This window comes from Rhamphochromis sp. 'chilingali' (genome assembly GCF_963969265.1).
Source record: "Rhamphochromis sp. 'chilingali' genome assembly, chromosome: 1".
In the NCBI taxonomy this organism is placed as follows: Eukaryota; Metazoa; Chordata; class Actinopteri; order Cichliformes; family Cichlidae; genus Rhamphochromis; species Rhamphochromis sp. 'chilingali'.
Window position 1 is genome coordinate 71,032,071 of NC_137929.1, and position 22,241 is coordinate 71,054,311.

The following is a 22,241-nucleotide window of genomic DNA, read 5'->3' on the forward strand; positions in this document are numbered from 1 at the left end:
ATAACTTTTTGTAACAGCCGAATTAAACTCTGAGCTGATTTAGAAACATCACCTCGGAGCACTGTATGTTACTGTAATGTTTTACACTGAACAACAAGCTTTACTGTTGTCTATAGTTTAGTGTTCAGTGCTGAAAGCAGGAATGGGATTTTGTAAATGTGTAAGTGATAGACTTTGTGGAGATCAGAGTACATGAGTGCGTTTCAAACACGTGGCTGTTATGTGGGTGGGGACGATCAGCCGATATTTAGCCGAAGCTGACACTGAGAACGATCACAACCAGTCATGGACCGTCTCTGGATCCTGAGCTGCACTCTGTGTGTCCTCCTGAGCTGGATGCATGTGGATCAAGCGGTGGCTGAACCGTGAGTTTGTCTTCAGCGTGTTTTTGTCTGTGTGAGTTGTTCACTGCAGTAACTGCTGTATGTGTGATGCTGTATGCAGCCAGTACCTGGTGGCCATTCCTGCAGTTATTGAAGCTGGAGCTGAGGCCAAATTCTGTGCAACTCTCCGACAGCCCAGTGGGACTCTGGTCATGACTGTCACTTTGATGTCCCGAGAGAAGAACACAACATTATTCACGCATACGTCAAATGAGGCCTTTCAAACCTGTGTTCAGTTTGAGGTTGGCAACCAGCACTTTCACACACAAAGTGTGTGTTAGTTGTTATCGTAAGCATTATAGGCTTTAATGACTATCTAAATATCCCACTGTCTCAGGCTCCTTTGGTACAAAAGGAGGTGCAACATTTTCAGGTGGAGGTACGAGGAGACACATTTTACTCCAAACAAGTCAGAAAAGTGATGATCCGAGCGTCTGATCCCGTCACGTTCATCCAAACAGACAAACCCATCTACCTCCCTGGACAAAAAGGTAACAATGTGCTGTTATGTTATATAAGACATGTAGTTCATTCAAATTCCAACATCATGAGCCAGCTGCTCCACCATCTCCAATTTGTGTAACAAGTTTTGTGGTCCAAAATTTGGACACACATACAGTGATTGATGTGAAATGTTTGCTTCATAGAGCAAAATTTTTTCAAGATATCAATACGGTCGATCGAGATGTTTATTCGAAGTTTGAAATCCGACTCCATCTTTGAACATAACTACCGCATTTTCCAGACTATAATGCGCACTTAAAATCCTTTCTTTTTCTCAAAAATTGATCCGCCTTTTGTAAGGTATGAAGCCGCACAGCTTGATGGATTGTCAGAGCATTACGGCTAGAAGAGTCAGAAGCCTGGGTCCTAAACGCCGTATGTTCAAGTCCTAAAGTCAAACGAACACTGCAGCATCACTGAGAGTTAAAAACTGTCTAAATTCTTTCCTCTTTAATAAAATGATCAGCCTTGCTGCTTTACCAGGTGTAACAATTAAGTTTAACATCCAGGCATCCATGCAAACAGAATTTATTAAATTTAACAGAGTTAGAAGTTAGCAGGAAGTTAGCTCACTGGTTTTGCTAGCTACCTAATATAGCATGTTGTGACTGAGAGATTTCTGGATAGAAATAAAACATAAAGCTCTGCTATCACTTCAAACATTACCGAAGTTGGGCTAGCTGGTATATAATGATGTGCTACGTGATCGCTAGCGACACAGTTATGTTAGCATAACATAAACACAGTGAAGCTGGAGGATGAACGCTAAATTTTTTCCATTCGATAAACGTTCCCGATGGTTTTTGACGAATGCAATCACACGGAAAGATGCTTTAAATGGACCAAACTTCAGTCAGGAGAACAAATGAGATAATCCATCCACAATACCAGGTTAGTCATTATTATAAGATAAGATAACCTTTATTAGTCCCACACGTCAGAAATTTGTTTGGTTACAGCAGAAAGTGGACAGTGCAAAGTTACATAGCATAAATTATAAGGCGTTTAATGCGCCCTATATTCCAGTACGCCTTATGTATAAAAACAGACCCGTTTCAGACAAGTTCATTGTCAGTGCGCCTTATCGTCCGAAAAATATGGTATTTTAAAAAACAACAAAAGGAAAAAAAATCCCACAAGTTTCATATTTGAGCTCACACTAAGGAAGAACTTCACATTGCAAAAGACAGCTCACACGCTCCACAGCCGTCCCCTTAATGTGGATGGGTGGATGTGGGTCAGCATTCCTCCTGTAGTCCACGATGAGCTCCTTGGTCTTCTCGGTGTTAAGCAGCAGGTTGTTTGTGTCGCACCACTCAGCCAGACGATCCACCTCCTCCCTGTAGGCGGAAACTTTCTGCAGCCATTAACAAACACCAGAATAAACACCCCGAGGCTGCTTTTATTGTTGCTGGCGACTTCAACCACACCAACTTAAAGACACTCCTCCCCAGATTCCACCAACATGTCTCCTGCCACACCAGAGGAGACAAGACTTTAGACCATGTGTATTCCAACCTGGCTGGAGCCTACAAAGCCACACCCCTCCCCCACATTGGACAATCGGACCATCTCTCCCTGTTCCTCACACCTCGGTATTCACCACTCATCCAACGTGTGAAACCTGCTGTGAGGACAATTAAAGTGTGGCCAGAGGGGACAGACGCAGTGCTCCAGGACAGATTTAAAAACACAGACTGGAATATGTTCACCCACACAGACCTGGACCAGTACGCCTCATCTGTACTGGATTACATCTCCGAAACCACAGACAGTGTCACCACCCAGAAACGGATCACCATGTACCCCAACCAGAAGCCTTGGATGAACCGGGATGTTCGTCTCCTCCTGAAGGCCTGCAACACCGCCTTTAGGTCAGGAGATGCACACGCCTACAGCACAGCCAGGGCTAATCTATAGAAGGGCATCAAAAAAGCCAAACACCATTACAAAAAGAAGGTAGAAGAACACTTCTCCAACTCCAACCCCCGACGCATGTGGCAAGGACTCCAGACCATTACAGACTACAGGACCACCAAACCCTCCCCCGCATCCTCTGATGTCTCCTTCCTCAACGAGCTCAACAACTTTTATGCTCGTTTTGAGCGAGGGAACCCCACAACCACAACCAAAGCAGACATGACGCCAGACCACCAACCTATGACTCTCTCCCCCACCGATGTAGGAGCGGTGCTCAGCAGGATCTGCTTTCTGCAGAAAGCAGAAAGAAAAAAAATCGTGAGGGAAGAATATGGAGGGCCTCGGGTGCCAAAATGTATTAAATACATAATTAAATAATAAATTAAATGTGTCATTAATTAAAATATAAATTAGCAATATCAGTTCAATTTCAATAAATTCTATACATATGTCTCATACATATCAGTCCATTATCTGAGATCTGTCTAGGCTTGCTGTGCAGGGTAACCAATCAGATCCATGTTTGATAAGTTGCAGTGACTTTGTTTTAAAGTACAAAGAGAGAAACAGAGGTAACCTCTCAATTCTTCTCAAAGTGAATTTCAGAGTCGTTGCGATGGATAATAAAATGCGACCTGCCAATCAGCTGGTGAGTTTTTGAACAGTATTATTAATAATGCTGTTTGCAATTTGGATGCAGTGATTTACACAACAGTTTCTTAACTCCACCTGTCTTTCTTCCTTTTTCTTTCAGTATGATGTCATTGAACTTCAGGTAAGAGGGCGCCTCTAGAAAAGGCTTTTCCTTCTCTTGCAAATGCATCAACACAACACTGAACACATGCAGTCAGACAGACTTGAAGGTTCCCTGCTCACTGCTTGCATACACACTGCTTCTGCAGTATTACTCCAAGTTACTGACAGTGCAAGCTTTAAAAACTGGACAAAGTGGGTTGCATGTATGTAATACACACCGTGCAGGGGTCTGTTCTGTCACTTGATGCCCCACATGTGAAAATAAAATGACAGTGATTAAATCAAATTAATAATTTTGATTTAATTACTCCACAAACACAGCCACAGCTTCCCTGTCATTACAGCTTAGGTTTCTTTATATCACTTAGTTTTTAAACATTTATAAACAAGTGCTTCACATCTAGAAGAGGACAAAGCTGGCTACAGATGAAGACAGGACATCTTTATGTCCCCCTAAATTTATATTGTCCAGTTTTAGCTCTAATGTTGTTGAAAAGGAAAATAAAGAATCTAGTTGGTACTGTACTTACACCTGTGTAGTAGCTGTCACTGTCACTTGATTTAACAGGATCCTCACAGTAACAGGATTGGACAGTGGCTAAATGAAACATCCAATAGCAGAATACTGCAGCTTTCTTACTCCTTGGACGCTGAGGCCCCTGAGGGACCGTACCAGATCATTGTGTCAGTGGGTGAGAGGAAAATATCTCACAACTTCAAAGTGGAGAAATATGGTAAGTCAGTCTTATTTATTCTTAAATTCTTTGTTGTAATGGAGTGCAAATGCTGACATTCATATTTCCCCCAGTTTTACCCAAATTTGATGTGACAGTAAATATATCTGAAGAAGTGAGTATTGGGAAGGAAGACATTGAAGCTAAAGTGTGTGCAAAGTAAGGAAAAGTTCTTTCAGGACAAATTATGTGTTGTAAAATCTGGAGTTTGGAGAGCAAATGACTCATAATGTTTACTTATTTTTCTTTATACAGGTACACGTATGGACAGCCTGTACCAGGACGTGTTACAGTCAATGTGTGCAGACCTATTAATTTGTATAGAGGTTTTGGTATATTGGTGCACAGTGAGGATGATTTGGCCCTATTGCAGATAAGTGCGCCCTGCCACACAGAGACAAAGCAGGTACAGTTATGGCTTCATTTCTCTTTTTTCCCTGATACTTTGGGTACATTCAGGCCCCTGCATTAGCATTACAGCAAACGGGTTGCCTGCTCTACCCAGCTGAACTGGCGCTGTGTGTTCACTTTACTGTTGGCATTTGTTTTAGATTCAAAGAACAAAATGGGAATAAAGGATGTGTTTTAGCTACAGGCTGCTTAACAATGTGCCCAGTGTTGGGAAGGTTACTTTTAAAATGTATTCAACTACAGATTACATGCCCAAAATGTATTTTGTAACATATTCCGTTACGTTACTCAATGAGAGTAACGTATTCTGAATACTTTGGATTACTTAATATATTATCATGCTTTTTACAACTACATGAATGAACTATTGCTGTGTGATTACTGAAGGTTACTCTCCATATCAACACCAACTAGATGTTTAAATCTTAATATAAATGAGTAACAGTAGGTGGACATTAGGTAAAGCTGCACTTTTTGCAGTGATCTCGTATAGAAAACTATTTCGCGCGTATATAAAACAGGTCCGCGGCTCCGAACCGTAGCAAAGGGACCTCTGGCTGATACATTGGTTCCGTGTCGGCTTGTAGCCGAAAACTAGCTTTGCTTTGTTGTGTGGGTCAACTCTGCTAGCGAGAGACAGAGAGAGGCGTTGAAAGGCTGCTCCAACGGGACTTATTGTTTCAGAGGAAAACACGAACACAGTGTACAGTCGAGTCTAATATATATGAAACAGGAAACACCGCCGTGTAATCCATTTATTTCAACAAAGTAACTGTATTCTGAACTAGGACGCTCCAAACCCACACAGAAAACCATCAATGTGTGGCGCCACGACGGTGACTCTGCACTGCAGCACTGCTTTAAATGCACAGACTGGTCTTCAGGGATGCTGCTGTGTATAAGGGGAAGCTGGATTTAGAGGAGTATAGATTGGCTGTCCTCAGCTACATTAGTAAGTGTGTGGAGGATGTTACCACCACCAAGTCTGTGATGTGGTATCCAAACCAGAAGCCCTGGCTGAATGCAGAAATCCATTCCCTGCTGAAAGTCAGGGATGCCGTCTTCAGGTCTGGTGATGCACAGAAACTCAAGAGGGCTAGGAGAGAACTGACTGCAGGCCTTTGAGAGGAAAACAATATTTAAGTCTGTGGGTCTTTGTGCTGATGCACCTGTAGAACTTCCCTGAGGGAAACAGGCTGAACATGTTGAAACCAGGGTGGGAGCTGTCCTTGGTGATGTTTGCTGCTCTGCTGAAGCAGTGGGAGGAATAAATGTCCATCAGGGACGGGAGAGGGCTGTGCTGCATTGACTACACTCTAAAGTCTCGCTCTGTCCAGGAGATGTCAGCAGAGACGAGGACACCAAGGAACCAAAAGGTGTGGTCGGACTGGTGGAGGTTGGGGAGGGGTATATCTCTATATGCATGTTTGATGTTTGAGTAAACATGATCTAGAGCAGGGGTCGGCAACCTGTGGCTCCGGGGCCGCGTGCGGCTCTTTAGTCCTTATAGTGCAGCTCCGTGTGGTTTGGGAAAATAAATGAGAAGTATTTAGCGGAAGTGTATTTTATTTATGTTAGTTCTTTTTTAACTTGTAGTTCTAAATTGGAAGATTATTGTGATATTGAAATATAAATATAAAATTATATTCTATTATTTTATAAATAAATGTTTTTATGTATAAAGTTACGTTGAAACCAAGCACACCATTGTTGTTCTTGTGACATTACCAATAAGTTTCATGTGTCACATGGCCCTCTCCCTAATGAAAAAACAAAAGTTGTGTCCAAGATCTTTGCAAGCTCCTTTGACTATCCAAGATGGCCAACTTCTAAATGCCACCGTGGTCACCACCCATCTTGAGGAGTTTGCCCCCTCACATATATTAATGTGCCACAAACAGGACTTTAATATCACCAACCATTCCCATGTTATTACGGTGTATCCATATAAATGGCCCACCCTGTAGAGCGTTTTCCTCTGGTCCCGTTGTTGCACCAGCTTTCATGCACGTAGAATTCATCAAATTCTAAATGAGCTCAAGTTTTTCATGACTCTATAAAATATCATAGTTTGAACATTTAATATATTTTATAGATTCGACTGTGAATGAGATTTGATTCTAATTTTGGTTTATTCTTGTAGCAGTGATTTTCTTTCTTTATTGTTCTTTCCAGGCAGACAAGACTGGCTGTGCAACTTTTTCCTTCAACATGTCAATTTTTACTAAAATGGACCAAAAGGTGCTTCAAGATGTTCTGGATATCAGGGCCAAAGTGGAAGAAGAGGGAACAGGCAAGTTGTATTATTCCTTTAAAATGACACATCGATGTGTATTTAACCAAAAAGGCATTCACAGGATTGTAACATGAACGTTTTTACATTCAGGTGTTTCACTCCCTCAAGAGAAGAGAGTCACGATTTCTTACGTCCTTGGAAAAGTGTCTTTTATTAACGTGCCCAAGGTTTGGGAACGGGGATCTAATGTGGAAGGAAAAGTAAGCCTAACATGTTGTTTTCAGCTCAGTTTGTCGTAGCAAAGCACATTTAAATTGTTTGTATTTTCCATTGATAGAGCATTGTGTTCTTCAACAGGTCAGAGCAGTGTACCACAATAATACACCAGTTTGTGACGCACCGGTCTACCTGTTCACGGGACAAATGTGGCAACCACGCTCACTACAAAATCTGACAACTGACAGCAACGGTGTGGCCTCATTTTCTTTCAGCACTGATAACTTTGACCAGGATATCCAACTCCATGTGAGCTGACACACGGAAACAATGTGTAATTTAATGCAGCCATGACAGCAGCCTGAAGCCACAATTGGTTTGTGATAGGCTGCAAATGTCCAAATACCTCCCACAGTAGGAAGCTGCAATCCTGAAACAGTTTATGACTCATCTTCCTCCACCTTTGCCTTGCTTATAAAGTCTCGTTGTCCAATGTTATTTGTAGATCAAGTTTTTAAATTTTTGTTTCCTATCCCCAACTAGGCAAGCCTGACACCAACAGTGGGCTACCCAGGATATAGAACTGCATACTATGACAGGGGATTTCACACATTATCCATGTCCCAGCCGTCTTCTCCCGATATTAAAACAATCAGCTCTCTAGAGGTACAGACGAAGGATAAACCAGCTCCCTGTGATGCAGAAGAAGACGTATCAGTCAACTACACTATAGTGGGAGAGTCTCCGGGGTCTGTGGATGTCATTTATCTGGTGAGTTATCTCTGGGTTTACTACAAAGTTGAACATGACCAGACTTTTTGTGTATTTGCTAAAAAAGTACTGTTGTAATGCCCATCATGATTGAAGAAGAAACTTTCAGTCCATCATGAGAATCCAGCAGCTTCAATCTATTTCAGCATAAATACTGATCCAGCCCAAACTATATGCTTTAGCAAAAAGGAAAAAGCCTAAACTTAAAACTCGGAGGGCGTCTGTCTCCTGAATCCAAAGTGGAAGCTGGTTCCACAGACTTCAGGTCTGGTCCCTGTGCTTTGTCCCTCATCATTTTCTGTCAGCTTAGTAATTAGCCTCAGTGTTTGGTCCTTTGTTCATGATATCCTTAGTTTTCTCTCTCTGCTAAGTATTTATATTCTTAGGCCTTCTTAGTTTTAGTCATCTGGGTTCTGCTCTCAGTTAAAGTTGTTTGTATTTTAGCCCTCATTATAGTTATTGTGCTTTTCCTGTGTCCCCTGCACTTTTGACTGATTGACTGATGACCTTTATTGATCCAGAAGGAAATTGGGTTAAAGGCTGCCAGCACTCCAGCGCCATCTTACCCTTCCAGCCATACATACATTGCACAAACATCACATGGGGACGACAGGTCAGAAGAGGTAGAACAGTGGAAATACCCAATGCATGAGGAAAGACGAGGAGAAAAAACACCCACAGAGACTAAGCCCTTAAAGGGAGATCGGTTTGAGAACAGAAAAAACACCTCAGCACACGAATCTTCAAATCTCACAACAAAAAATACATCAGAGGCATCATTAAGAAGAAAAGTCTTGATCCTAATGTTCTTTCTAACTTCAGGCCAGTTTCTAAACTCTCTTTTATGTCCGCAATTTTGGCAAAAGTTGTTCTCAAGCAACGTCCGACCTTTTTAGATGTTTGTGGCATTTGTGAAGCATTCCAGTCTGGTTTTAAATCTTGTCCTGAGACTGCACTTTTACGAGTTTTTAATGATCTTCTTATAACTGTAGACTCAGGTTGTTCTGTTGTTTTAGTCCTTTTAGATCTGACTGCTGCCTTTGACACAGTTGATCACAACATTCTCTTATGGAGACTCAAGCACGTGACTCAAGCACGTTGTTGGTCTTAAAGGCTCAGTTTTATCATGGTTTAAATCATACCTGTCAGAGAACTCATGTTCTGTTGCTATTGGGCAATGCCCCTCTTCCTCTGCCCCTGTGTGTTGTGGTGTGCCACAGGGCTCTGTTTGGGGTCCAGCTCTGTTCTCCTCATACACGCTGCCTTTTTTATTTTTATTCCTATATTTAGGAAATACAACATTCCCTTTCATTGTTATGCTGATGACATCCAAATTTGCTTCCCTTGAATCTGGATGTCTCTTAACCTTTTAATTCAAACACATTGAATTAAGGTGTCAAAACCTTTCACTGGTAGTGATGTCCACAGATATCAGTGCTAGTTCATTCTTGTTTTTAAATGATTTCTGTCTTCCAGGTGTTGTCCAGAGGAGCAGTCACCATGCAAGGACAAACACGGGTTCAAGTGCAAGATAGATCGGGTAAAATTTCCATATTTCCACAAATGCCACAGCCAAGCATTGACGTTGGTCTGTTTTGTTGATCTGTGGATGCATGTTTGGACCTGTGTTTCAGTGAATGAGGGCCAGGTGTCCTTTAAAGTCAGAGTGTCTCCTGAGATGGCTCCAGAGTTCCAGGTTGTGGCTTATGCCGTCCTGCCAAGTGAGGATGTAATTGCCCACAGTGCTGACTTCTCTACTGACAAATGCTTCAGCAACAAGGTGAGTGTAATTCTAGAGGTGTGCTGTGTGTTTGGTGTCTGCAGTCATGCCATGTTGTTCAAATCAAAGTCATCTCCAGGTGGCTGAATCACCTGAGGATTTCTAGCATCAGTAAATGGACTGATTGTTGCACAGCTGTTTCTACTCTACCTGAGGACTCAAATTGCTTCTTTATATGACCTCATGACCCGCTCACTCCCATTTATACAAGCACTTTTTCAATGATGATGCAAGTCCTACCTATCTAACACTGACACAGTGTTCATACAGTGTCCAACGTAGGCTACAGCCATCACATGGGACTCATGATTTGTCACTCACCACAGTGAAGCAGCTCATTTAGCCAGCAGTGCGTGGGGAGTCATCACAGTCACTAAACTTCTACGGGTGTTTTGTGTGTGTCAGGTGTCAGTGGAGTTTTCACCGTCTTCAGCCGTCCCAGGTGAAGAGACCAACATGCAGGTGACGGCCCTGCCACGTTCTCTGTGTGGTGTGAGCGCCATCGACAAGAGCGTTCTCATCAAGGAGCCTGGGAAGACTCTGGATGCAGATAAGGTAACTGCTGATATTAACACCAGTGAGGTGGACACATCCCTTATTTCCAGAGCCCGTAGTGTCAAGAGTTACCAGCAGCTCACGTCTGGGCAGTCGTACATTGAACTGTTTTAAACAGTCAAATGCTGAGTTTGTCTTAAAGCAAACTGGTATAAAAAATACAAGGTTACATATGCATGTGTCTGTGATGACAGTCAGGTAAATGCATCACCTGCCAGTCAGTGTCTACTTTATTGAGAAGACTTTAACTTTAAACTGCTCAAAACTGCTCAAATACATGAGTATTTGTTAATGTTATACATACAGAAAAACCTGGGAAAAGTGAGACTTGGTGAGTTAAAGGAGCTACAGAGACAGCTTCAAATGGAGAACACTTACCATATAAGTCACTAAGAACGAACAGTTTATAGAGAAATTGTACAACTTCTGTAAGATCCCTCAACTACAACACCTCATATCTGTGGAGGCTTACTGCTGACTTCATCATTTTTATTTATTTATTTTTTAAGAACCCTTCTTAGATAATCTAGCAGTTCATTTGAACCTAATCAGTTCTAATATTTACACCAGTACTTCATTTAAGAGTTTACAATTATGTGGACCAAATGTGACCATGATCATGATAGATCAGTCAAAACTTCATAGGACTAAAAATGTTTGGAGGTTTTGCTGAACTGCACTTTTCTTTTCAGATATTTGACTTGCTCCCACTCAAGAAATCCTCAGGTATCCCGTATGAAGTTCATGATGCTACAGACTGCCTTAATGTGAGACCAAAAAGATATGTTTTGCCGCACCCCAGTCAAGAGCAAAATGACGCCTATGCAGTTTTCCAGGTAAAATACAAGTATACCTGTGAGTCCGTCAAACTTAATCTAAATACAATAGTTTTTGTTGTTGCACCAGTTTTTGCTGATCTTTGTGTGCTGCTGAAATATGTAGAAAGTCGGACTGAAGATGGCGACAAACTTGCTTTTTCGATTGCCTTCATGCGTCAAGTTAAAAGGAAAAGTATACCATGATGGCCATGTTGTCTACCATGATGGCTGTCGTCGTGTCAACTATGGTGAATCATTTGCTTGTTTGAATTGTGTTTGTGATACAAATTTTCTTTGTATTCACCAAAAAGAAAACCGGTAATTATTTTCCTTTTTTTCTTACAGTACTAGGTACGGGTCCAGCTCCAGGTATTGGATATTCTCCTGGTCCTGGTCTGGGATCTGCTGGGCATCTTCCTCCTGAAGCTGCACCAATAGAGACAGCTCGCTCTTTCTTCCCTGAGACGTGGATCTGGGATCTGGTGGAAGTTGGGTAAGTATCTGTTGTGAAGAGATCTGGTGCATATTCCATTTTAAAAAGTTTATACGATCACATTTAGAAACCCATGTGAACTTTCTGCTGTGTCTTTGCACACATGAAAAAGATGAAAATAGAATAATTGTGAGTTTTTTCTTGAGCATGTTTTGATGCTTCAGGCTGATGTTTTGTCATATTTAAAGTTTGGTGGGATATATTATTTCACTGTCATCAGCACCGTGGAGCTCTTTTACTTTGTCAATGCAACATATACAAGTCATTCACACTGCAGGATGTAACTACACTGTTATACAAGTAATTTACAGACATAAAAACATGTTTGATTATGTTACAGAATATGTTTGTGTGTATCTGCTGCTTCAGAGACGATGGAAAAAGGGGCGTGTCCCTGACTGTCCCAGACACCATCACCACCTGGGAGACGGAGGCTTTCTGTTTGTCCTCTCAGGGTTTTGGTTTGGCTCCTCGTAAAGAAATGAAAGTCTTCCAACCTTTCTTCCTTGAACTCACCATGCCCTACTCCATCATCCGGGGGGAGCACTTTGAACTGAGGGCGACTGTCTTTAACTACCTGACCAGCTGCATCATGGTAATGAATGATTAAAGTGTTTAGATACATGTCTGTTCATAGCCAAGGAAAGCCATACTGAAAACATGACTTTCTAAGCAAAATTTATATCATAGTTATTAAAATACAATAGAAAATATCTTTTCTTTGGCAATATAACCATGCAGGATGCAGGCCGTTCTTGAAGGGCCCCTGCTCACCAACACCTGCAAGCTCACCTGTAGGTGTGTTCACATTTGAACTCAGGTTTAAATGTAGCCATGTCTGTGTTCCTCGTACAGGTTACTGTCACTCCTGGGCCGTCCTCAGATTACACCCTCACGCCTCTCTCTGGTGATCTGTACACATCCTGTTTGTGTGCCAACGAGCGCAAGACCCTCAGGTGGACCATGATCCCAACAGCCTTAGGTGAGGATCAGGCTTTGGTCCTCCACACGTGGGGGTTGTAGGGAGTGGGGCAGAACGTCTATACCTCCAGCCTGAGGGCAGCAGCTGCCTCCATCCTCATGCTTTACCTAATGCAGCTGTCTTAGCCAATTACAAGTCATTTTGAAACCTTCCTTTCAATTCATTATGCATGCTTCCCTTGCACAGTATCATTAGAACAGACTGTTTGCAGTTGCATTGCCATGCAAATGATTTCTTCTTAATCTTAAATGGATCTTATGATTTGCAGTACTTTGGCCTCCAGCAGGACTCAGCAGCAACCCTGACATCATTTTGGACTGTTTTTTTTTTCAGCTCATGTTTTTCATGCCTGATGCAGTAAAATTTCCAATTGTAATTGATCTTACCTTCGATTTAGAACCAACATTAAATCTAGATTTAGATCTAGTGTGATCACAGTTAACCGCCTCCTTTTGTCCCAACACATTTCCTTTTAGTTTCTACAAAATCTGTAAAATAACCTCGGTAACCTTTATTTTAATGGAGAGACGAAGAAGGTGACCTGTGCTGCTGCTTTTAGGGGCTGTGAATGTGACTGTGTCTGCTGAGGCCGTAGCGTCCCATGTGTCATGCGATAATGAGGTTGTGAGCGTACCAGACAGAGGTCGCATCGACGTGGTCACCAAATCTCTCATAGTGAAGGTCAGTGTCATAAATACGAGACGAGAAAAACATTTTTACTCATAAAATTTAAATTGTTACTCATTTTAAAGATACTTTTCCTCAGGCTGAGGGAAGTGAGACGACAAAGACGTACAACTGGCTTCTTTGTCCAAAAGGTCGGTATGATTTCCATCAGTTACAAAGTTTAAATAAAGAAATGACCTAAATGCTCAAAGTTAGCAGTGGAGTGCACTGTGTACATAAAATGTGCCAAATTTTCATCTTTTACTTTCACAAAATGTAACGATATGTGCTGAAGATCAGGCCACCTGGTGACTTTGGACAGTAACTCTGTTGTAGTCGTGACTTCCTGATTGGACGTTTGTTGTGTCTGTACACAGGAAGCCCGCTGACGGAGGAAGCAGAGATACATCTGCCTGAGAATGTGATAGAAGGATCTGCCCGCACTTCTGTATCAGTCCTGGGTAAACCTCATGATTTCATCTCAATTTTGATTCAGCCAAATAAAATATGGCAGGTTAAAGCTTTGTTAAAAAGGCAAATTACGAAAACAACAGAAAATAAAAGAGACGTCATGTTCAAGTAAAAGTAAAAACCGTATTCAGCTTTTAAAAGATGATTTCATTTATAGATAGACCCACGTCTTCCTGGCCTTGTGTGAAAAAGAAATGGACCCCAAAAAGGCTGTTTGTGCCATTCTGTGCAGGAAGAACTGCAGTCTAGCTTTAGTCATAAGTGTGTTTGAAACGCTGAGTTTTGGCCCAGTCACACCAGAGGGTTTTCCAGCGCAATCGTTCTGGTCATGCAGAATCATGTCAGTAGGATTTAAGTCCAGATTTTGACTCGACCACTTTCTGGTGTCCTGGATCATTTTCCATCTTAACCCTCTGGGGTCGACGTATGCGCCGACACGTCAAAATCACATGACCAATTTAAGACGACACAGCTACAAGATAGTGAGGGGATTTCTTTCTCTTGTTGGAGAACCGGCTCTTTCGGCTCGGCGCATTAAAAAGAGCCGGCTCTTTCAGCTCCCAACCGACTCTTCAGGTTGTTTTGTTGGTCGAAAGTAACGGACTTCAGACTATATACCAGTTCTTGAATTGTGTCGATGGACCACGTAAAACCAGAGTTATGATAAAAAATACACATAAAGTTTTTTTCTGAACAAAACAGCGGCGTTTACAGCAGGAAGAAGGTAAAAACGACGTTTTCTACAGACAGCGCTAGCAAACACTCTCCGCTTGCGCGTGAAAAAATAAAAATAAAAAACACCCCTTCCCTATTGGTGTTAGAGTTTACCATGTCAGCCAATCAAAAAATGATATGGCAACATGTGACGCTTGGTTATTTAGGGAGAACGGCATTTTTAGTAGTGACGGAAAGCGAGCAAAAGAGAGAGAGAGCGAGTTTTCATATGTCACACATTAGTGACGTTTAGCGTGTTTGGAGGCTGTAGTTAGTGTGTTGTGTAGTTATTGTGTTGTATTGTGTGTCAGTTATACTGCTGAATGTCACATTTGCTCCAAAAACGCCGTCAAAGGCAGATTCCAGTGTAAACGCTGTTCCCACATGGAAAACTGGACTGATGCTCCTCCTGCTGTCAGACCTGGTTTAGGCCTGTGCTGTTCTCCTCTGTCTTATACTGAACACAAATCATTTGTGTGCCTTCTTATTTGATGCAGTACACCTGATTGTTCTGTAAATAGATTTAAATGGTTATGTAAAAAACGCCTGAGGCCTGGGCTGCATTTTTAGGTAAATAGTACCATATAACTTTGTTGTTTGCAAAACTTGTGCATAATTTTTAGAAATGTACAATTTCTATTTGCATTTCAAGTTATGAAAATAATTTGTTAAACATGTTTGTGGGTTTTACAGTAAAAAATATAACTTTTTTCTACTCGGATTTTGAATTTATTGTCTGAATTTAAATCAGTTGTGCTAATATAGTATAGTATAGTATGGTATAGTGAAAAAATAACTGAAATTTCAGATATTTGAAGTTGTGCTGAAAGTAACGATACCAAACAAGGCAAGATAAACAGTTTTTAAAGGTGAGATATAGAGGTAAAATCAAAAGTAGTCAAAAACGGCCAATTATACCCTGACCCCAGAAGGTTAAATGCCCAAGTTTTAGATTTAAGGCACAAACTGATAACTGGACATTCTCCTGGTAGAGAGTTCTTCCCTCCAGGTCGTGGCGAGCTACTGAAACAGCAGAGGCATGATTTAACACTGGGCACCAGCTGCCTTAACCAGACTCCTCCGTCACTAACCACCTGAACCCAATGCCCCACCCCTCCCCTGCAGCTGAGCCGCAGACAAAGCTACGCCACACAGCCCCAGAGCATCACACAGTTGGTATGATGTTCTTTCTATGAAATGATGCGTCACTTTTAAGCCAAATGCAACAAAACTCAAAACGTTTTCTCTTCGGTCCATAAAATATTCTCCCAAATATCTTGTGGAGCATGGAGATGTTTTTTAGCTAATGTGAGATAAGCTTTTGTGTTCTTCTTGGTCAGCAGTGGTTTTGTCCATGAATGCTGTTTTTGCCCCGTCTCCTTTGTATTGTTGAATCGTAAACTCTGACCTTTACAGAGGAAGGCAAGGCCTTCAGTTCTGGGTGTTGTTGGGATTCGCTTGACTTTTTCGGTGAGTCGTCGATGTGCGATGGGGTAATTTCGGCCACATCTTTTCTAGTTTTCTCAGTTGGTGGATAATGGGTTCCAACATGGTGCACTGGCGCTCCAAAGCTGTAGAAATTGTTTTTAATCCTGTCCAAACTGATAGATCTCAAGACTTCTCGCCTATTTTTGAATTTCTTTTGGTCATGGCAACGACGTGTTTCTTCTGGACGTCTTTTAGCCTGCTTCCCTTTTATCAAACAGATTGTACTTGAGTGATTTCTTGATCCAGCAGGTCTGGCCTTAATCAGGCCTGGGTCTGGTTGGTGAAACGAAACTCAGTCTTCCCAGAAATATTTGGTTAATCACAGTCAATCTACGATTTTCAGTTTGGATGTTTTTTCGCTCACTAAATGAAATCATCATTTAAAATTGCACATTGAAGTATTCAGGTTATCTCTGCCCAATAATACAAAGTTGTTTTACGTTAGTTTTAGTGAATCAATGTTTTTGATCAGGTGACATCCTCGGCCGGGCTCTGAAGAACCTGGATGGATTGCTGCAGATGCCGTATGGATGTGGGGAGCAGAACATGGCTCTCCTGGCCCCCAACATCTACATCCTCCACTACCTGAAAGGCACACAGCAGCTCACCGCAGCCATCATGGAAAAAGCTACTAACTTCCTCACCAGTGGCAAGTTTTTATTGTTTCCTCTAAGAAGGAAATCATTTGAATCACTTCAACACACACGGTTCAAGAAACAAGCCGACAGGAGGCAGAACATTAGCCACAGCTTTTGGTCAAATGCGTCATTTTCCTCATCTGTCAGCAAGAGTCATTGAATTTCCCAAATCTTGATGTACACATGCAGATCCATAAACAAATGGAGTCCAATCATCACCATAGCAACAATGTCTCGATCATGGTGTCCCTGTTGTTACAGGATACCAAAGACAGCTCAACTACAAAAGTGCTGACGGTGCTTACACCACATTTGGAACAGGACCAGGAAACACTTGGTGAGAACATCACTGATCAAACATGTCACAAACCAGAGAGGTTACACTGGTTTTTAAATGTCCCACCAAACAGAAGACGTTTCTTGAAGTTTGACTACCCATTAATAACATAAACATGTCTACCTCTAATACTTAAAATAATTCTCCATTTAATCCTTTGACTAAGCCAACATTAACAATACCTTTTGGTTAATACTGTGTAATTTAGTAGGTAGGAAGGAGCATTAGAGCCACATAAAAATGTTATTGATCATTATTAGAATAAAGTCGAATTTTAAAGCTTAAAGTTATTTTACTTTAAGAAAAAGTCTAAATACTATTTCAATAATAAAGTCTTAATACTGTTTTGTGAAAAAAGTCAAATTCAAATCTAAGAAAACAGTTGAAATGATTACAGTTGTTGTTTCAAACGACTGCTATACCCTGTATAAAATGCCTTGAGTAGATGTAGTGAAATAAATCAGTGGTCTTGTGATACAGCATAGATCCTCTTTATTCCACGAGCGTGGAACCATCGGTATCCTTGCATCTGTACATTAGCAGCCATTTCCTTTTATACAAATCTAACCACATGCAGCTTTCTGCACCACTTTCTGCTTTTCAGTGTACTTATACTTACTGCCACACTGTTTTTATTGCTACAAGTGACATGGGCGACCGTGGCTCAGGGGGTTGGGAATCGCATCTGTAAACGGAAGGTCGCCGGTTCAATCCCTGGGCTCTCTGTCCTGGTCGTTGTGTCCCTGGGCAAGACACTTAACCCTACTGGTGTTGGCCAGAGGGGCCGATGGCGCGATATGGCAGCCTGGCTTCTGTCAGTCTGCCCCAGGGCAGCTGTGGCTACAACTGTAGTTGCTTCCACCAGTGTATGAATGTGAGAGTGAATGAATAGTGGTATATTAAAGCGCTTTGGGTGCCTTGAAAAGCGCTATATAAATCCAATCCATTATTATCAGTTCCTTCCTTGTTACTAAAACTGAGTCTGAAGTACGATTTCACTAATTCAGAGGGTAAAGCAACCGTGGCAGTTTGTCCTGAAATAACTGTGATATCCACATTTCTGCTTTTGTCTCAAAATACATTTTCAAATTTAATCTTGAAATTTCAACTTTATTTTCATAATGATCAGTATTTCTTTCTCTTAATGTGACCTCACAGCCAAACATTTCCATCGTTGTAAGACGTGTAAGTGTTGTTTTCTTTCTGTCAGGCTGACTGCGTTTGTGGTAAGAAGTTTTGCCAAAGCTCAGTCTTTCATCTTTATTGATCCCAGAAAGATCGAAGAGTCTAAGACCTGGCTGCAACATAAACAACAAGAAAATGGCTGTTTTGAAAAGTCTGGGAAACTCTTCCACAACGGAATGAAGGTAACCTGCAGTTCTTCGCTGTTAGACTGTGGAAACAGCCTCCAGTGTGGATTTAACAAATTTTATTAATAATGTCATGCATACATGGAAAACACTGTACTACATACTGTAATAGCTCACATCAGTATATTCTATTATTTTATTTAAGAAATTATTTCCATACATCTTGTTCCATTCACACCAGCACTGCTTTCTTTGTAGCATTCACACATATTTATACAAAATACAAAGTATGCACTAGAGACCAACTTGGGATTAGTATCTTGCCCACAAATATTTGGCATGCAGGCTGGAGCAGCGGGGAATCAAACCACCAACCTTCTGATTACTAGATGACTACACAAACTGTTTATAAGGTTGGAAACCCGAGGTGAAGAAACATCCATCTCACTGGAAATACAATGTCCAGATGAACAAAATCAACTTCCTGTTCATCTCTTTAGCTGGATGTTTGAACATGCATGAAGACATTGATGATACTAAAACCACATGCATCTGAAAATCATTTTCATGACTTCATATCCCTGAATGTTGGTGCACTGATGATAAAGTGTCTATGATGTCTTCTGTTGACAGGGTGGTGTATCTGATGAAGTGACTCTCAGTGCGTACGTTACTGCTGCCTTCTTGGAAATGAATACATCCCAACATGTGAGTAGAGTCAAAGAATATCAAGGTATTCAACAAAAAAAGGAGTAGAGTTTGAGCTGCTGAGCCAGCATCTTTACACAGCCTGCACCTGGGGTCTTGCCTGGTGTGATAGACCCCAGCCTCTATGGATTTTGTACTCAGAGCTTGTTGCTGTGCTGTTATGATTAGTGCCTCTGTGCTGTATTTCAGTCCAGCTTTTTCCAGCCACTGGTAGGATTTCTGGGTATCATCTACTTCCTCTATCTGCCGGTGGTAACATACTGTGCAGGGGCCTGTCCTTCCATGATGGTTCCTCGTCTTCCTCCTCTTTCTTGAGTTTCTGCTGCCTAAGGTATTCACTGAGCACGCTGTCAGTTGGGGCCATCTTCCTCGTACTCGTGGATATTCGTTGTTTCATCATGGAATGTGGTGCTGACACTCACCAGTCCCTGGCCTCCTTCCTTCCATTTAGCATGCTGGACTCGGGGTGAAACCCTCCATGCATGGTTAGGAACTTTCTTGTCTTGATGTCAGTGGCTTCTATCTCCTCCTTTTGCCAGCTTATTATCCCAGCAGGGTACCTGATGATGGGCAGGACTTAAGTTTTGATAGGCCGGATCCTGTTCTAACATTCAGCTGACTCTTCAGGATTTGCCTGACCCTCTGCAGGTACTTGGTGGTAGCAGCTTTCCCAGCAGCCTCTTTGTGGTTTCCATTTGCCTGTTGGATCTCCAAGTAGTTGTAGATGTCCTCTATGTCTGCAATGTTGCCTTAGTTAGATTCCCTAAGTTCCGCCTACCTTTCCTCTCTTTGTTGTCATCCGACTACATTTCTCCAGTCCGAACGATATTCCAATGCCGTTGCTGTATATCCTGGTGGTGTGGATCAGTGAATCGATGTCTCGTTCACTCTTGGCATACAGCTTGATGTCATCCACATACAGGAGATGGCTGACAGCTGCTTCATTCTGTAGTCAGTATCCGTAGGGACAGAGCATCTCCTTGATAGATGGTGATTGTGCTATGGGCTTGAAGTTGGCCTCTAGTGTTGTATGCCACATTCCCATTGAGTTCTTGATGAAGGCTCTTAAAGTCCTGTTGATCTTGTACAGGTCTAGGCATTCCAGGATTCAGCTGTGGGGCATTAAGTCATAGACCCTCTTGTAATCAATCCAGGCAGTCTCGGCTGATTGTTACAAGTAGCTGGTGTTTTGCACCTCTGGTATTCTTGCCAATGAGTGGGGCACAGGAACATGTGTCTATTCATCTTAGCCACTATGATGCCTGACAGGAGCTTCCATGTGGTACTGAGGCAGGTTATTGGTCAGTAGTTGGATGGGACCGATGGGACCGATCCCTTCAAGACTGTCCGGCCAGTTGGATGGGACCGATCCCTTCAGGACTGTCCGCCCTACAGTTAGCCATTCTGGGTGTCTCTCGTCAACTAACAGCTGGTTAATTTATGCTGCCAGACGCTCATGGAGTGCAGTCAGCTTCTTCCACCAGTAGACGTGAGCCATACTAGTGTATGGCAAGGTGCTGGCCAAGGCTGTTAGTCGTTGTTTGGCAGTTTCCATGGACAGCTTGCTATACTTCTTCTTGGGCACCGTCTTTGTCACACCTTTCTGCAGCTCCGATAGTTGGCTAACCTCCCTCCTTGATCTTAGCCTCTAGTCTCCTTCTTGTGGCTGTTCAACCTGTAGCCAAGCATCTTTCTGATCACTGCTGCTGTACTGTAGATCAGCTTGTTAGTCTCGATAATCGTGGCTGTATGTATCGCATTTACATCATCTAGCAGATCTTCACATCTTGGTAACCAGCTACGGGGAATCCAGTTTTCAAGTTTTGCCATGATCCTATCTTTCAGGTCACTTCCTCTTGCACTATAGCACTTGGGGCTTGGTAAAAATCTCGGGTGGAGGTGATGACATCTCCCCCCTGACCTGTCGTCCTGGCTCCCCCTTGCCGTAGCATTTGTGTGGCACCTCGTCAATCTCTAGCTGTGAGAGCAATACCCTTCTTTCGAATGTTGGAACACTGAGCTATTAGTTGTTTCGCTGTCAGTGTGGGTGCTGGGTATTCCATAGGTCCCTCATCCTATTCATGTAACCCCTTCTGCCAGGGTTTCTTGTATAGCAGCATTCCAACAACGCCCTATTTTCATCTCTTGCCCACCAATGCCTTCTTGTTCCAGTAGTTGATCCGGGCGACGTCCGAGCTGGTATGCATATATACATACATACACAAAAGTGTATAAACCAACAATATAATATACAATCTAATATATATATTACATATACCCCAAAAAGTTGATTCTGTTCATCTGGATGTTTTCAGTGGGAGAAACGTTTCGTCACTCATCCAAGTGACTTCTTCAGTCTCAGCTGACTGCAGCTTTCAATCTTATAAACAGGACATTTGCATAATGACTGAAACCAGCCCACTGAAGGAACAGTGGGCTGGGAGGTCAGTTCCTTAATCGTAATTATGCATATTCTCATGACCATTGATCAAAGACCACTGATCAAGCACCACTGATCAATGGCCATCAGTACCATTCACAGAGAGTTGGGCAATGGCTGCAATCACAGCATTGTAAGATGGCAAAATATGTACCCTTAGGCCCCCTCCTCGATTCAGAGATGGTCTTTCCTTTTTCACGTAAATGGCCTCCTTGACCCTACACTCAAACCAGCGTTCCTCCCTGTCCAGGATGTTACATCCTCATCATTGAAAGAGTGTCCACTGGCCTGTAGGTGTGAATAGACTGCAGAGTCCTGGCCTGACGAGGTGGCTCTTCTGTGTTGTGCCATCCTCTTAGCCAGAGGTTGTTCGATTTCCCCGATGTATAGATCCTGGCAATCCTTCTGGAACTTAACACCGTACACTATGTTACTCTGTTTGTGTCGGGGTGGACCAATTTTTGGCGCAGCGTGTTTTGGGGTTTAAAAGCCACAGAGACACAGTGTTTAGAAAAAAATGTGCCTCAGCTGTTCTGATACTCCTGACACATACGGGATCACTACAGGTTTTCACTTAGGCAGCAGTTGTCCTTCTCTCCTGGATCGGCTGGAGCTTAGGTTTACGGTACACATCAGCTTTTAAATGTCCTCCATCCCTGATGGAAATCTCACAGTCTAAGAAGACTAACCTGACACTTTTCATATCCTCCCTGGTGAATTTGATGTGTCGTTCCACTGAGTTAATGTGATCTGTGAATTGTGGAACGTCCTGAGAATTGATTTTCACCCAGGTGTCATCCACATACCTGAACTCTCACCAGCAAGGACTGGTATCACCACCCAACCTGTACAGTGTTTTTTCAATATGTTCTTTATATTGTAAATTCTACTAGCAGATTGCTCCACTCTT

General features: G+C 42.3%; 1 protein-coding gene across 1 annotated transcript in view; it reads left to right on the top strand.

Moving 5' to 3' along the window:
- Positions 1-228: 228 nt before the first annotated feature.
- Positions 229-22,241, top strand: part of LOC308395876 (alpha-2-macroglobulin-like) — a 24,819-nt gene continuing 2,806 nt past the window's right edge. Inside the window, exons 1-27 of the mRNA XM_080880913.1 lie at positions 229-365; positions 445-625; positions 721-874; positions 3,404-3,456; positions 3,562-3,582; positions 4,132-4,297; positions 4,372-4,456; positions 4,553-4,703; positions 6,884-7,001; positions 7,095-7,204; positions 7,302-7,469; positions 7,704-7,931; positions 9,408-9,471; positions 9,566-9,711; positions 10,117-10,266; positions 10,959-11,102; positions 11,209-11,332; positions 11,454-11,577; positions 11,947-12,172; positions 12,433-12,559; positions 13,119-13,240; positions 13,326-13,381; positions 13,607-13,686; positions 16,371-16,547; positions 16,798-16,873; positions 18,084-18,240; positions 18,817-18,891. Of these exons, the coding sequence (XP_080737039.1) occupies positions 286-365; positions 445-625; positions 721-874; positions 3,404-3,456; positions 3,562-3,582; positions 4,132-4,297; positions 4,372-4,456; positions 4,553-4,703; positions 6,884-7,001; positions 7,095-7,204; positions 7,302-7,469; positions 7,704-7,931; positions 9,408-9,471; positions 9,566-9,711; positions 10,117-10,266; positions 10,959-11,102; positions 11,209-11,332; positions 11,454-11,577; positions 11,947-12,172; positions 12,433-12,559; positions 13,119-13,240; positions 13,326-13,381; positions 13,607-13,686; positions 16,371-16,547; positions 16,798-16,873; positions 18,084-18,240; positions 18,817-18,891 (3,363 nt within the window). The 5' untranslated portion in view covers positions 229-285. The remainder of the gene's footprint in view (positions 366-444; positions 626-720; positions 875-3,403; positions 3,457-3,561; positions 3,583-4,131; positions 4,298-4,371; positions 4,457-4,552; positions 4,704-6,883; positions 7,002-7,094; positions 7,205-7,301; positions 7,470-7,703; positions 7,932-9,407; positions 9,472-9,565; positions 9,712-10,116; positions 10,267-10,958; positions 11,103-11,208; positions 11,333-11,453; positions 11,578-11,946; positions 12,173-12,432; positions 12,560-13,118; positions 13,241-13,325; positions 13,382-13,606; positions 13,687-16,370; positions 16,548-16,797; positions 16,874-18,083; positions 18,241-18,816; positions 18,892-22,241) is intronic.